We start from the raw sequence: 17,333 nt of genomic DNA, 5'->3' as shown, positions 1-17,333 counted from the left end.
TGTGACAAAAGAAATGTAAGACGGTGATACGGGAGGCCAAGAGAGACTATGAGGAACACATGGCTAGCAACATTCAGGGGAATAATAAAAGCTTCTTCAAATATGTTAGAAGCAGGAAACCCGCCAGAGAAGCAGTTGGCCCTCTGGATGGTGAGAGAGGGAAAGGGGAGATGAAAAGAGACTTAGAGATGGCAGAAAAATTAAATGAGTTCTTTGCATCTGTCTTCATGGCAGAAGACCTCGGGCAGATACCGCTGCCCAAACGGCCCCTCCTGACCAAGGAATTAAGTCAGATAGAGGTTAAAAGAGAAGATGATTCAGACCTCATTGATAAGTTAAACATCAATAAGTCACCGGGCCCTGATGGCATCCACCCAAGAGTTATTAAGGAATTGAAGAATGAAGTTTCTGAGCTCTTGACTAAAATATGCAACTTGCCCCTCAAAACGGCCACGATGCCAGAGGATTTGAGGATAGCAAATGTCATGCCGATCTTTAAAAAGGGAAGGAAGGGGGACCTGGGAAACTATAGGCCGGTCAGCCTAACATCTATACCAGGTAAGATGGTGGAATGCCTCATCAAAGATAGAATCTCAAAACACATAGACGAACAGGCCTTGCTGAAGGAGAATCAGCATGGCTTCTGTAAGGGTACGTCTTGCCTCACAAACCTTTTAGAATTCTTTGAAAAGGTCAACAGGCATGTGGATGTGGGAGAACCCGTGGAAATTATATATCTGGACTTTCAGAAGGTGTTTGACAGGGTCCCTCACCAAAGGCTACTGAAAAAACTCCACAGTGAGGGAATTAGAGGGCAGGTCCTCTCCTGGATTGAGACCTGGTTGAAAACCAGGAAACAGAGAGTGGGTGTCAATGGGCAATTTTCACAATGGAGAGAGGTGAAAAGTAGTGTGCCCCAAGGATCTGTCCTGGGACCGGTGCTTTTCAGCCTCTTCATAAATGACCTGGAGACAGGGCTGAGCAGTGAGGTGGCTAAGTTTGCAGACGACACCAAACTTTTCAGAGTGGTGAAGACCAGAGGTGATTGTGAGGAGCATCTCTCCAACCTGGCAGAATGGACAGCAAAATGGCAGACGCATTTCAATGTAAGTAAGTGTAAAGTCATGCACATTGGGGCAAAAAATCAAAACTTCACATATAGGCTAATGGGTTCTGAGCTGTCTGTGACAGATCAGGAGAGAGATCTTGGGGTGGTGGTGGACAAGTCGATGAAAGTGTTGACCCAATGTGCGGCGGCAGTGAAGAAGGCCAGTTCTATGCTGGGGATCATTAGAAAAGGTATTGAGAACAAAACAGCTAATATTATAATGCCGTTGTACAAATCTATGGTAAGGCCACACCTGGAGTATTGTGTCCAGTTCTGGTTGCCGCATCTCAAATGGATATAGTGGAAATGGAAAAGGTGCAAAAAAGAGTGACTAAGATGATTACTAGGCTGGGGAACCTTCCTTATGAGGAAAGGCTATGGCATTTTGGGCTCTTCAGCCTAGAAAAGAGGCACCTGAGGGGGGACATGATTGAGACATACAAAATTATGCATGGGAAGGATAAAGTGAATAGAGAGATGCTCTTTACACTCTCACATAATGCCAGAATCAGGGAACATCCAATAAAATTGAGTGTTGGGAGAGTTAGAACAGCAAAAGAAAATGTTTCTTTACTCAGCGTGTGGTTGGTCTGTGGAACTCCTTGCCACAGGAAGTGGTGATGGCATCTGGCCTGGAAGTCTTTAAAAGGGGATTGGACAAGTTTCTGGAGGAAAAATCCATTATGGGTTACAAGCCATGATGCATAAGTGCAACCTCCTGATTTTAGAAATGGGCTATGTCAGAATGCCAGATGCAAGGGAGGGCACCAGGATGCAGGTCTCTTGTTATCTGGTGTGTTCCCTTGGGCATTTGGTGGGCCGCTGTGAGATACAGGAAGCTGGAATAGATGGGCCTATGGCTGATCCAGTGGGGCTGTTCTTATGTTCTTATGTAATCTGGCGCTGGGAGGTCAGTGCATGTCCTTGCAATGGCCTGCCTGGCTCCCGAGTCATCATGAACGTGCTTTATGGCATGTTTGTAACACTCATAGGCCAGCACAGGGGCCCAGCATCCAGGTAGTATTGTGGTCTAAGTGAGAACAGTGTAAGATTCTACACTGCCTTTTATTATTCTAGGGCAGGGGTGCCCAAACCCCGGCCCTGGGGCCACTTACAGCCTTCGTGGACTCCCAATGTGGCCCTCAGGGAGCCCCCAGTCTCCAATGAGTCTCTGGCCCTCTGGAGACTTGCTGGAGCCCACACTGGTCCGATGCAACTGTCTGACCTCTTTCGTGAGCTGTGGGATGAGGGCTCCCTCCACTGCTTGCTGTTTCATGTCTATTATATAGGAGCAGCAGTAGCAAAGGAAAGGCCAGCCTTGTTTTGTGCAAGGCCTTTTATAGGCCTTGAGCTATTGCAAGACCTTCATTCATTCATTAATTCATATAAGTTCATCTTTAATATATTCATTTATGTAAACTTATGTAAATTTATTCAAATTTTAAATGTAAATTAATCCATTTTCTCCCTGTATCAGAGAGATGATGTATCAGATCAGATCAGAAACAGTATCAGAGAGATGATGTAGCCCTCCTGCCAGCACTCATCCAAGAGCACAATCCTATGCATGTTTATTCAAAAGTATGCCCTATGGTGTTTGATGGGGCTTACTCCCAGGAAAGTGCACATAGGATTGCAGCTCAAGAATCCGCACAGAACAACTGAAGAAACTAATGAAGGGTACTGATTGTCAGGGGAACATACAATAAAGTAGTATATCACAATTACAAGCTACATTGTCATTAACAGTTGCTTAAAGAGTTGGAGATGCTTTGACTTTCATTTTTGTTCACTAATGAAAGCCAGTGTAGAAAGGTGGAAGACAACAGGAATAGAGCTGGGTTGTCACAAAATTTAATCTGTGCTCAACCATGAAGCTCATTGGCATTGAGGGAAAAAAGGGGGAACTTCCCAACTATGCTGTACTTAGAGGAAGGATGGGATACAAGATAAAAGAAAGAAAAAAGTCAATGTGCACTTTTAGAGTTAACCCTCCAGAACTGCCTTGTGAGCTTCAGGAATCAGTGTTAATCTCCAGGTGACTAATGAAGGCAATTCAGGAGATTTTAAAAGGCCCTGCTTGGCTTAATGGCATTATGTTGGGGGGGGGGGGGAATAAAAAAAAAGTCAGAGATGGTAACCTTATTTTAGCGTGGAAGTTTACTACAAAATCCTTGCTTTTGGAAACTCATATAAGGGATCTATGGCTGATGCATGTTTAATGGTGTTCATCCGTTAACCAAGAACTTGTGGTGTATTATGCTACCAGGAATATAAAGGTTTCCAGTGCCAAGGCAAAAAACTTGAATTAATATAGCTATCTTACTCCTAAATATACAGCATAGGGCAGCGGTTCCCAAATTTTTTAGCACCATAACCCACCTCATCCACTCTGGCGGGTTGTGACATGATGCTCCTTTTGGTGCAGCCATACCTATTGCAGTGGTTCTCAAGCCCCAAGGGAGTTCAAGCCTCACACTAAGTCCTTGCAGGGGCAGAGGGGGAGACAGCAACGTGATCCCCAAGGATACAGGGGCTTGGCTGGATTTACCAGAGCCTCCTGCAGCCTCCCAGGGGGTATGGGGAGCCCTTTGCGACCATCTACAGAGCTCTCTCAGGAATAGAAAGCTAAAGCGATCATGCCCCACCTCCACAAAACCAGAAGTGAAGCGCAATCACTCTGCTTTCACTTTTCAAGACCTGGGGAGCCCTGTCGAGGGTCACGCAGGTCGTGTCGCTGACTCCCCCTGCCTCCGCCCCTTAAGGGGGCAGAGGCCAGGGCCTTCAGGCCGGGGCATAGTAATATCTCAGTTTGAAAAGCCCTATCTTATTGGAAGAGCCTGGAGGCCTCCTCTGGGCTACACCAGACTGACAAGCCACTCTGTTGGCCTTCACAGGCCTGCATGGCTTGCAGAAGCATCCAAAAGCAACTTCAAGCCAAACTGGAAGTTGTGTTTGAAAACCAGAAGACACTTCTGGATGCTTCTGTGGGCCATTCTGAAGCCTGTGGAGGCCAATTGAGTGGGTTGCGTGCCTGGCGTGACCCAGAATAGGCCTCTAGGCCCTCCATTGCTTCCGGAATGGCTCCAATTTGGAGCCAGCCAAAACCAAGGGTGAGCAGGGGGGCAGCTTTCAACCCACCATGCATGGACTCACAACCCACCAGTGGGTCACCACCCACACTTTGGGAAACCCTGGCATAGGATCACATAGCACTTTCCACATTACTATCATGTCAGTCTTGTCATGATTACAATGTGGAGATGGTTAACCTAGATCTGTGATCACAGCTCCAAGGTACATTGCGTGTACTTTATTTGTAAATCCAGGCCATGAGCAACTTTATAAAATAGCAGTTTAAAATGGCACTTATGCCCACAGAAACAATATACAAAGATGACCAGTTTTATCATATATAATAGTAAGAGAATAATAAGTAATTGGTTACAATAAAATTCTGTTTTGAATTCATACATCCTGTACTATTCCAAAACACAGACAAACTATACAGGACATAACTGCTAGACCTATCTTGCTGGACAAACAGTAACGGTAGCACTGACAATCCTAAAATAAATACCAGGCAGGACAGATCAGCATAAATGTGTGAAATTGGCTGTTCCACTTATATATGAATTTTCATTCATGCAGTATGTATGAAAATATCCATTTAAAGGAGGAAAATGGCTTTCTGCTCATTAAGCTGCATTTTCAGTTTAAAAAACCCCAAACAAACAGATCATCATGTACTTACAACCAACTAAAGAAAAGGTCTTTAAAAAAATGCTGCACTATTTTCATATATTTGTAAATATGTCAGCTATTAAATGTATACCAAAACAAATTACTTATAGTAAGCCAAATATTTATGCAATTTGCTTTGTGGTTTCTTAAAAACATAAATCAGATTTCATCTCTCTTTATATTCACAAAACTGCTAGATATTTTCCACTCAAAAGAAAAACAAGGCATGAAGACAATTGTTCTTGCAGTGCTGCTGAAGTTGAATTTGTACAGAGCACCTTCTGCTCAGACCGCACAGAAAATTTTTGAAGAAAAAGGACAAGGCTTACACGCACTCTTGGCTGCAAAGTGCTCTCAAATTAAATCGGTTTGAAGTGGTTTTCATTAAGATGGATTGAGTGTGGCATCGTGAGAAACACTTTATCAAATGTAGTGTTTTACTTAGTGATTAACTATATACCAGTTGATGAAGCTCCCCAAATCCTTCATAATCCCACCACTCCAATAAACATTTAATGAGCATATAAGTTCAAAAAGCCTAGCAGAGGATTTAAACCTTCAATCTTGTTTTTATTTACTCTTCGAACTCAATTTCTCACTTCAAGTTAAGAATGCTATTGCTTGAAGCTCATCTGTTGCCCTGGTAAAATTAAGTGCCCTCCACAGTTCAAATTAAAACATATGGTTTCGGATTTCAATTTTTTCCACAGGAAAAATATATATTTTGGAAATTTTATTTATTTATTTATTTAAATAGATTGCTAAGTTTTAAAAGCTGTTCAGAATAAAACCCTTTCAACAGGAACCATTTTTGAGAAGGATAATGAATAACAGCAATAAAATTGTAATAGAGTTGGCAGTATTTAATGTATTATTCAAAAAGTTACATGAACATTAATTTAGCAACTTAGGGTACAATCCTAACTTGCGCTGGAACAGGCAAGCCAGGAGGCTTGTGCTGTATCCAGCGCAGGATTGTGGCCAGCAGCAGCTTAGCCAGAGGCAAGGGGAAACTTTTCCCCTTACCCCTGGGTAAGGGCTGCTGGCCACAATGGGTCTCCTCAGACTTGCGCTACCTCCTGAGGTGGCACAAGTCCAAGGAGAGTTCTTCCCAGGAACGGGAGTTGGGATCCGGATCCCAGCCCTGCCTCCCTCTCCCCACCCACCCACCCCTGGGCCTGCCCATCACTGTCCCTCCCCCCGGCCCAGGAACGCCTCCCTTCCCCCTCCTCCCTGCTCCCCACGCCTACCTTTTCCGCTTGTGTCGGCACAGGTGGGCGGACACAAGCGGCTGAGGGGAAGCTGGAGTGTCTGCCAGCTTCCGCAGGCCGGCACTTCTCAGAGTGCTGGCCTGGCTTCCCCTCGAGGAGGTACAAATGTGCTTTATGGCACGTTTGCGACCCTCCCAGGCCGGCCCAAGGGACTTGGGCCAGCCTATCTAAAGGTTTGGATTGCGCCCTTAATAAAGCAACTTAATAAGAAAACTAATTGGCAACTGATGATTTCTACTATATTTAATCCTCTGTGGAAAAACAAGCAGGATATTCTTGATTGTGATGCATCTTGAGTGAGTAATCCTGAAAACGTAAGGTTGCTCCTAGAACAGGCCATTTCAACTTTCAGTTTATTTTTTTACAAGTACCACTTTTCTAAGTACCAGCATTGGCAAATACCACCATTGCCATCAGAAACTGCAACTGTGCACAAGGGTAGATGCCCTGCTTTACAGCTGGGGCTTCACTTTGCACCTTCCTTCTGCAAACCATGCCTCTTTTGAAGGGTCAGACAGTTGCACAACTGTATCTTGCCCATTGGTGCACCACTGCACCAGCCATCTCCATTTCCAGCAGGGTCAGACCAGGTGGGACAGTGTCTCATGGTCACCATGAAAAGGGACAAAATACAGGGGGGCCCTCTATCTGCGGACCCTGTATCCACGGTTAACTGAAACTGAAATGGATTGAGTCTGCAGGGCCCCCCCACGTGCCCCCTCCGGAGGCAAGGGGAGCAGAGCTACCCTTGTCTCTGGAGGGTGGGAGGAGACGTCACCCCATATCCGCGGATTCATGTATCTGCGGGGGGTTCTGGAATGGAATCCCCCACAGATATGGGATCATGCATGTACCACCTGCCATATTGTGAACTACCATTAATGGTTTAAGTTTGAAAAGTATTGTTCTGGATTATGAAGACAAAGAGTATATGCTAAGCTTACAACTTTATTTTGTAATATCTGAGATCCTATATCCGCAAATTCAGTTATCTGCAGATCAAGTTCAGGGACCCTCAGTGGGCCTACAGACATCCCTGGTCTCTGCTGAGCCCCTCGCTTCCAGAGAGTGGGGGGTGGCCCCCAGATCGCAGGTTCACCTGTATCCATGGTTTCAGGTAACAGCGGAGAGGGCGTTCTCGGAACGGAATTGCCGCAAATAAGGGGGTACACCTGTACACACACACACCCGCCAGTGATTTCCAAATTTTTTCAGCTGGCAGCTCCCTTGACCAACTGGATCACTGGCTCCAGTTCCCCATTCATGCTACAATCCTATATATTAAATAGGGTGTGAGCTTTTTCAAGGTTTCTGCAGCTGGTTGATTTCCATGTTCACAGTTTGGGAACCACTGATATATGCCCAGAAAGAGAAAAAGAGAGACAGAGTTTTCTGGAATCTAATATTTTTAACGTTAGAGGGACGTAACACTTATGCACATGTAAGTTACATGTGACTTTTACGGATTACATGCAAATATAGCTATCCAAATGAAGTTACAGTCATTGTGTCTTTGCTATACGAACTTTTAGATGCATTATAATTTAGGGGAAACTACTTTCTTATGAATATCAAATTTGATCAGATACTTCAAGACTGCATAGAAAAAGAGAAATGAGAGACACTTCTTCAGATACTTTGTACACTATAACAGATATTCCCAAATCCTAGGACAATACAAGTTCACCAACTTCTTTGTTTCAATCTGCAAATATTTAGCTGTCAGACTTTATTTTCTGAGCACTGGTACTGCTGTCCTGGTGCTGGGGACATGTTGTTATACAGTATAGAAGTATTCCACAAGGGGCTATGGGAACAGAGACACCATAACTTGAGCCTAAGTTCCAAAGATGAGGCCTTAGCTGCAGCAGCACAAATTTGAAACAGTTAGGGAGAGGTCGATCAGGTTGGGCATTAGCTGAGACCCCACAGGCATCAGAAAGCCTATATGGCTTGACCAACCCCTAAGCTCTTCGTACTAGTGGCAGCAGCAGTACCCAATCCACCATCAGGGAAAGAGCAGGAGCTACTATGGGATACTCTGGCTTTGGGTCCCCAGCAACCTGGTGCTGGCATTGGCAACAGTAGATTGGTGAAAAGAAGGGGACAGTACACTTTTAGTACTTACATCTCTTGCTTTCCCATAGAAGGCCTCTTGAAAAGCAGCTTCTAACGATCCAATAAAAAATACTGGATGGCAGTCGCCGTATCTGTTTGATCACCAAAATATTTCAATTAAAATTAATGAAGATACAAAGATACACTTCTACGTAAAAAAAACAACATGCATTAACTAAATTCCTTGTACTGCAGTTGTACTGCAACATTGTACTACAATATTTTAAAAGACAGAACAAATCCAACCAGAGAGCCCTCAGCTGTAGAATGTCCACTCATTACTTTCACCTTCACTACGGAAGGCTGAGGAACAGATTATACAGAGGCTATCATTTTGCTTTAGATGTACAGAGAACTGTCAGAGGTGCATGTGAAATATCTAGTTAAGTATTTGGGAAGCTAAAGGAATGACAAGTGGGAGACAGGTCACACCAGTAGCGTAGCTAGAGGGGGAAGTGTCTCCTCTATTTTGATCCAGTGGCCCAGAATGGCTCTGAAGAGGAGGGGCCACTTGCACACCACAGTGAGGCACCGTGCAAAACTTAGTACTTTGTCCCCCTCTAGCTATGCTACTGGGTCACATTTTTTTATTTACAAATGCATTCCCTTCTGAAGAATTTGGAAACTTTTAGATTCAAAAAAGGATTTACTTTCACCAAATGTTTTAATAGTTCAATTTTATTTGCTGGCAGAACATGTGTTCCGGTAGAAGTGACGTTCCACCAGCGAGTGCAATGAGGCCACCTGTGCAATGGCTGGCAGTCGCTTGTGCAAGCAGCTAAAGAGACAACTGTCTGCAGATATTGATGAGTTCACGGTGGGGACAGGCACTGGGAGAAGCCGGTGCATTTCAGGACAGGAAGGAGAGGACAGGAGAGGGTGCATCCAGAAGCAATGGCACACACTGGATCTTATTCCCTCTTTTGTAAACCTCCCTTATCCCTTTTCCTTCCTCAGACATATGCCACCAAAATAGGTGGTGTATGACTGAGGAGACCCACTGATGGCCCCAGAGCTTACATAGAGAAAAGCAAAAACTTTTACGTTCTTGTTTGCCCTGGGGTAGCCCACAGGATGCAGTGCACTCCTTTTGTGGTGTGGCTGCACTGGGGCAGGTGGCAAGGGAAAGGACTGGGTTATTAAAAATATAAGTTGTATCTATCTGTAAGTAAAATACAAATACATCAATTATACAAAGTTACAAGCCTAACCGTGAAGAAAATTCTGCTGTGAATTGTAATAAGGCATCTCCTTCATTTTCAGCATTCTCTGGCACTAAAAAAGGAGAGGAAGTATTAGAAAAAAACAATCATAATGAAAACATTCCTTTTTATTACTGTCTTAATTATATATGTGCATTATTCCAATAACCTATGATTTATTAACCTTAAGGTAACAGGGCAGCATTCAGTTTCCCTTTTCCTGGAGAAAGAACTCATGACTGTAATAGGATGACAGAATTCCCAGATAGCTCCCAGAAGGCAATGCAGACAGAAATAACACATCAGTTTGCATATTAAATGTATTGTTTTAAAACAATATTGTTAGAAGATTAACAGTGATATCAGTAAAAAATTTTATTAAAACACATAATGGACTAGATTTTGGCATTTTTCTGAAACTACAATACCACCACTGGTCAAAAATTAAACACTAAAATTAGTTCCTTCATCTGCTTCTCTGAATAATTTCTTCTCAAATTAAAACTTGCACAACCCTATTTTGTTGCCCAGACTAATCTCCACAGTTGCATTAGATTCAGTCTGCTGATACTGTACTAAGCACATTTTTCAACAAAAGTTGCCCATGTAGATTGGCACACGTGCAAAGTGGGTAGAGTTTTTGGTAGATTCCTTGCAGGAGACCACCGTGATAAGCAGAGTAGATAAACTTTTCCACAAGCCCTCCCTTCCTGTATGAGGTCACTGTGGTAAAGAGAATGGTGGGAGCTAAATACTGAAAAATGGTAAAGCTCAAACATACGTGCTCTCTTGTTAGATTAACAGTAGAGGAAAATTGCTTTCCTCTAAACCTTATACTTTCCTATTTTCCAAAGGAAACTCACATACATCACTTACAGCAGGAGTCTGTCATGCCTTCAGAGGCTGGAGATTCCAGCTTTCATTGCAATATCTGCATTTTTCCTTGCTAGGTTTAAACACATTCCTGGGTCCTTTTTCCATCACTTGCCAATTCGATTCAATCTGAATCATTTCCAACCTTCATGTTGAGTCTAATTTACTGTCCCTTGTGTGATTCATGCTAGATAATATTATAATGTTAGATTACAATAATATGTCCAGTCCATACTGTGTGCGCACATACCGAGGAGGGTAGAGGAATATTAAGTCAGAGCTGCTTGAGCTAACTACTGGAGGGCAAATTAATCTTATGCTTGTTTTAACAGCAGAGCTTGAGGAACATGGAATGAACACAGACAATTAGCTTTTAAGGTCAGCAAGACAACGCACTAACTATACGGTAAAAGAAGCAATATCAGACACTGTCAACTGGGGAAAATATTATCACAACTCCCAAAAGAGGACTAAGCTGGTGTGCACACATGAAACTGAATCCTGGGGCTAGGGATTTCTGATGAAGGAAATTTTTGTTGATTCAATCTTATACCCCTATCCTAACTTCCTAGCAACCAATGCAGCCCCAAGGCAAGGCAACTTTACTTTGAAGATACCCCTGTGATTGCCCCACCAACCCACCACCACAAGGTGTGTGCTTTGTTGGCATAGCTGCACTGGCACTAGAAAGTTGGTTAGGATTCAACTGTTAGTTTAGTTTACTTCAGCGACTACAGATTCATTTCTGGGTCCAATTCAACGTGCTAGTTATGATCTCCAAAGCCCTTTTATGGCTTAGGACTGGGATACTTGAGGAACCTCCTCCTCCCATATATGCAGACTGACCCCCTGAAATATTCAAAGAGGGCCTTTCAGAATATGCTACCCCAATTGGAAGTTGGGGTGGCAGCAAAAAGAAAGGCCTTCTCTGTGGCAGTACCCAAGTTGTGGAACTCACTCCCTTGAGATTTAAGAATTTGTAAAAACAAGTTTATTATAACTGGATGTTTTGTTTTACTACTGCTTATTGCAACCTTCTATTAACGTCTTTTATGAGTGCCTTTTAACTGCTGCTATTATTACCACCTTTTGCCATTTTTAATGCTGCTCTCTTGATTTCTGCAGCTCACTATGTTGTCACTTTTGATGGTTTTATTGTTTACTTTTAATGTTTTTTATATTTTATTATGATTTGTTTATTTTTATATTCCATTAGTGGCTTTGTGTACCCACAGTGAAGAGGAAAGGAAGGGTATAAATACATTAATTAAATAATAAATAAAATTTGCATGCAAATAAAAACAACAGTTCTGAAGTTCTAAAGAGTATACTTCCTTTATTTTTAGATTATACATGCATGTGTTGTGGCACACATCCTCTTAAAAGAGGCATACCTTCCTGTCCCAGAGAGGAGGGACATGCCTCTTCTAAAGACAGCACTTGCCATCTCCAGTTCATACAAAGTATTTGTAATACAAAATATAAAGTAAGCAGAACTTTTTAGTCAATTGAAAGTTCATTTACTGACTAACCCTACTAAACCTACACCTTCTGCATTTCAATATAATTTTTTTTTCAGTTTTCAAGTCCATCTTCCCCAACAGCTCACCTAATGCTACTTCTCAGTCAAGACTGAAAGTCACTATGGAATAACCTCAATAATTTTATCAAGTTCAGATTTCAAATGATTTTTGTTATTTTTTTCCATTGTTGCAAGTTATTTTTCCCATAAGGGAAATCCTTCCCTGAGGACATAGAGAACTATAATTAGAATACATTTAAACAGTCTTTCATGCTCGTATTGTAAGCATATCACCACTGGCAGCAGACACACAAATTACACTGTGCTAGATCCAAAGTATTTCCTGTGTGAGCTGAAAGTATCTCTATTCTAACAAGAGGGCAAGTGATTTTGTTGTCCCATCCTTCCTTCAGCAGCCCCCTGCACCCCTTAAAAAAATCTGTCCTTATGGATTTATTGACCATCCAGAACAGGATGGCATGTGTAGCACAGGAACTGCAGTAGGAAGACAAAATAACAAAAACCATGCTTTCCCCTTGGGTGAATAAAAGCAACTTCTGTTTGTGCAAGAAATACAGCAATACCTTGGATAACATAGGTAATAGTTCCCCAATGTCCAGGGGTATGAGAAACTGAGCTATGGAAGACATTATTAATTGAGGGCCCAATCCTATCCTCTGCCACTATAGCATGCAGCTGCTCCAAAAAGGCATGCGCTGCATCCTGTGGTGGGGGAAACGACTTGAAGGCAAACAAGTAAAAAACATTTTTAATTACCTCAGGCTGCCTATAATCTTCTCAGACATATGCCACTTATTTTGGTGGCATATGTCTAAGGAGGAAAAAAGGGCTTATCCTTTTTGAAAGAGGGATAAGATCCAGCTTGTGCCACTGCTTCTGGATCCAAGTTCCTCCTTCCCCAGAATGCCCCATTCCTCCCTTCTGCACCCACAACCCACACGTGCCTCTGACTTAAAAGTGGTGAGGGATCCAGGAAGGCCACTGCCACATGGCAGGCACCATTCACATAAGAACATAAGAACAGCCCCACTGGATCAGGCCATAGGCCCATCTAGTCCAGCTTCCTGTATCTCACAGCGGCCCACCAAATGCCCCAGGGAGCACACCATTTCCAGCAGCAGCTTGACAGTGTACTATTGAGTGTTGCATTTTGTGTTGTTGCACTTTCAGGCTGTGCTGCTGAAACATGAGTTCTGGCCCTGCAGCCTGACGATAGGACTGGACGGTCAATAGCCAAAAACGGGTGCTGAATGCACTGTGTCCACTGGGTATAACATGGCTGTCAATCACGCTGGGACAAACTGTGCTATAATGAATCAGCACTAAATGAAGCCGCATTATCCGAGGTATGACTGTACTTAGGATCCAACCCACTGTATCCTCAGAACCAGTCTCCCAGCAAACTAGCTAGCAGAATAAATAGGCACTCAAGGGTATTTTCTGTCTTACTGCTCAAACTAAAGTATACTCAATACATTATCATTACTTACTCATTGGAGATTTCCTCAGTGCAGATGATGCCATACCAAACATTTCTCCATCATCCACTCCAAATTCTGTAGCATCTTCAAAGTCATCTCCATCACTGTCACTAACCATATGTACATCTGTGCATTGCTAATGTAGTAAAAGCATAGTTAATCATAATGTATTAAACAGCTGCATATTTCAGTCAGCAGAGCCTAATACTGTATGGTCTATAGATATATTTTGTAGCAAGATATACAACTACTTGACTACTGAATATGATTAATTAAAATAACTCCAAAGAAATAACTTTTTGTTGTTTTAAACTGTGTGCACCTGTCATTACAGTTTCCATGAATGAATTGAATTCTGGTGGAATAAAAGACAAAGGAGGCATAATTTCCCCAATATTTAAGCAACAAAGGGCACAATCCTACCCTGTGCTGGAACAGGCAAGCCAAGAGGCTTGCACTGTATCCAGCACAGGTTAGGGACCCAAGGTGGCCAGTGGCAAGGGGAAACTTTTCCCTATGGGTCTCCTTGCCTTTGTCCCTGTGGGTCTCCTTGGACTTGCGTCACCTCCTGATGTGGCACAAGTCCGAGGAGAGCAGAGTGGCTTCAAGCCACTCTGAACTCCCAAAGCACAAGGGTTCCTGCCTCCTGCTCCCCGCCCGTCCGCCCACCCCACCCCAGGGGCCGCCCACTGCCCGCTCTTCCCCTGCCCAGGAACACCTGCCTCCTCCCCGCCCACCCCAGAGACTTGTGTCGGCCGAGGAACCTCTGAGCGCCGGCCCGGCTTCCTCCCAAGCAGGCACAAACATACCTTACACCATGTTTGCGACCCTTCTGGGCCGGCGCAAGTGGGTGCCTCTGGACTGTGCCCTTATGCAGGTCGGTGACCAGTTAAAGTATTTATATGTATCAATTTAATCCATAAAGAGTCTTAACATTCCTTTTCGTTTCTATAAACCCCATATTTCGGGTTGACAAGAATGTAATTTATATTTTAGTTATCAGTTTCCATCTAAATGTACCTCAGTATAATTTCACTGCTTTAACATTATCTTTTCTGCTTTCTTTCACATAACATATTCAAACAACAGAAAATACAACATTGTACAAATCAAATTCAGGGCTATTGTCAGTAATTAGAAGTGCACATTCAGCTACCAACAGGATTTAAAGGTGTATACCTGAATAGCAAATGGATTTATATTTTGTTTTTACCTCTTCTGATTGTTCTCTAGTTTGTGTTGGTGAAGATCTTCTTCCAACTGTAAGTCGGTGGCAAGGATAAGAAATCCCCGATGCTGCTAAAGTCATCTAAAAAGAAGACAAACACGACTGTTTTATTAATTCTCTGGTTTTTCATAAATACTTCTCCTTCAGTGATCACAAGCAAATGGTAGTAGAGAATGAACTAAGATATAGTAGTGGGAATTTCAAATTCTCCATTTGTTGCCCCCTTGTGGTCCAGCAGGGTTCTCTTCTCTCTGGCCAGTAAGCTTAACTGGAAGGTGAACTAGAACACACTATTACTTCTTTCTGTTCCACAGTGAACAGGCACAGGTTCAGCATCTGGATAAAGGAGCTGATTCTGACTAGAATAATCCTAACTGACCAGGCAAGAAATACAAGAAAAGCAACAGCAGACACAACAGCAGCAGAGCAGTGCAACCAGCTTTTACTGATGGCAGTGAACCAACCACACAGTTGCAATTTGACCACCTTCCCTTCTGTCCTAGAGTTTGGTATAGAACAAAGTTTGGTACAGAACAACCACGGTGAAAGAGAGCAGATCCAACCTGCTGAGAGGAAGGAATGAGTGACTGGGGGCTCAATCCTATCCCAACTTTCCAATGCTGATGAAGTCATACCAAAGAGGTGTGCACTGCATGTTGCAGGGGAGCCAGTTGCAAAGGCCTCCTCAAGGTAATAGACCATTTGTTCCCTTATCTCAGGGTTGCACTGTGGCTGAACTGGCACTGAAAAGTTGGATAGGATTGGGTCCTGAGTTACGTAGCACTTGGAACAGTGTAGGGAGATGGATGTTGACTAGGACCCTCCAGGCTATTTGAAACCTCTCCCAAAGGCAACAGCACCTAAAATTTATTGAAAACCATAACTGTGCAGCATGTAGCACCTTGCAAATATGTGCAATCACTGTACAAATGCTACAAACAACAGAATATATATTTTCCCCCCAACCTAAAATATATCTTCATAACGGAATAATATAAAGCATGGAAAGGACTAAGGGCAATCCAGCTCATGGCTCTACCAGTGAATGTGCCTGATCTGAAAAAGTAGTTCAGACAAAGGGAGGCTGAAAACATGTTTGCTTACAAACATACCTACATCATCATCATAATCAACAACAAGATTTTTATATACTACCTTTCAACAAAAATGTTCTCAAAGTGGTCTGTATACCAAAAGGGTATATATTTTCTTATCTACAACTTTACCAGTCAGCTCTACATTAACAGCGCAATCCTAACCCCCCTCCCTGAGCCAGCAAAAGTCCCTTGTGCCGGCTCCAGCCATTGCAAACATGTAGTAAAGCACATCTGCGCCAACTTGGGAGGCAAGGCCAGCACACACACATGCGCTGGCCTGGCTGCTCTGGAGCTGCACCAGGCGGGGTAACGTTGTACTGGTTGTGTACTGCCAGCAGAGGGATTGGGGAGGGTGTTCTGGGGCCATTCTGGCTTGGGGGGAATACGGGCAGGTCAGTGGGAGAACGAGGCCCAGGAGAGGGATGGGACCAAGATCCAGTACTTGGGCCAGATCCTAACCCTGCTCCTGAGCAGCTCTGCATAACACATGCTGCTCAAATCTGCACTACCAATTTAGGTAGTGCAGATCCAAATAGCCCCATAAGACTGCCTGGGGTAATGGATTGGAAATTATTCCCCTTACCCCAAGTTGTGCCCCAGGCTGCACCAAACCTGTGCTGGATACACTATAGGTCAGCTGGCCTGCCTGTTCCAGCACAGGTAAGGATTGCACCCTAAGTTGGACAGAACTCCTTTGGGGAGGGGAATATTAACTTAAAATCCAATTATTTACTTAATACAATAAAAGTTGTTTAACCATTACTTTTAAGCTGTCTTTAATGCAGGAGATACATAGGCACACGTTTAATAGCATAGGGCTATACACGATTATTCAAAGCAAGTTCTATTTTGTTCAAGTGACTTACGGGTGCAATCCTGACCTGCATTTGGGCCTGTGCAAATACCCTGCGCTGGCCCAGGAGGGTCGCAAATGTGTTGTAAGGCACGTTTGCACTTCCTCAAGAGAAAGCCGACCTGAGGAGGCTGACGCAAGCCTCTGCACCGGCTTCCTCTTGAATGCTTGCTTCAGCCCGGCTCGGCCGATGCAAGCACAAAAGGTAGGCGGGGGTGGGAGAAGGAGGGAGGCGTTCCTGGGCAGGGAAGGGCGGGTGGTGGGCAGCCCCAGGGCCAGGCAGGGAGTGGAAGGCAGGGCTGGGATCCGGCAGTTATGCCAGATCCCAACCTCTGTTCCCAGGGAGAATGGAGTGGATTCAAGCCACTCCACTCTCTTGAACTTATGCCACCTCAAGATGTGGCACAAGTTTGAGGAAACCCATAGGGGCCTGCAGCCCTTACCCAGAGGTAAGGGGAAATGTTTTCCCTTACCTCTGGCTGAGCTGCTTTTGGCCACTATCCTGCGCTGGATACAGCACAAACCTCCTGGCTTGCCTGTTCCAGAGCAGGATAGGATTGCACCCTACATCTAGTAAGCATGCTTACATATTACACAAACCTTGGATTAAGTCTTGTTCAGCAGAAACCTATACATGTCTATGCAGAAGTAAGTCCCATTATTTTAAGTGGGACTTGTTCTCAGGAAGTGTGTATAGGAGTGCAGCCACTGAAATTGATATGAGTTACTTCTGAGAAAACATGCATAGGATTACAGTTTTTAATCTGCTCAACTTCAAATTCGTTTAATTTTTATTGTGCTCTTTCTATTCTGAT

The 17,333-nt window shown here is 43.6% G+C and overlaps 1 protein-coding gene across 1 annotated transcript in view; it reads right to left on the bottom strand.

Annotated features, from left to right (window-relative positions):
- Window positions 1-17,333, bottom strand: part of FAF1 (Fas associated factor 1) — a 255,313-nt gene that overhangs the window by 82,721 nt on the left and 155,259 nt on the right. The window contains exons 9-12 of the mRNA XM_066625992.1: window positions 14,554-14,649; window positions 13,350-13,476; window positions 9,453-9,516; window positions 8,252-8,333 (exon numbers count right to left, since the gene is read on the bottom strand). Coding sequence (XP_066482089.1) covers window positions 8,252-8,333; window positions 9,453-9,516; window positions 13,350-13,476; window positions 14,554-14,649 — 369 coding nt within the window. The remainder of the gene's footprint in view (window positions 1-8,251; window positions 8,334-9,452; window positions 9,517-13,349; window positions 13,477-14,553; window positions 14,650-17,333) is intronic.

Source organism: Tiliqua scincoides, chromosome 4 (assembly GCF_035046505.1).
Source record: "Tiliqua scincoides isolate rTilSci1 chromosome 4, rTilSci1.hap2, whole genome shotgun sequence".
Lineage (NCBI taxonomy): Eukaryota > Metazoa > Chordata > Lepidosauria > Squamata > Scincidae > Tiliqua > Tiliqua scincoides.
The sequence above is the reverse complement of the archived record's forward strand: the minus strand, read 5'-3'. Positions and strand labels throughout refer to the sequence as shown.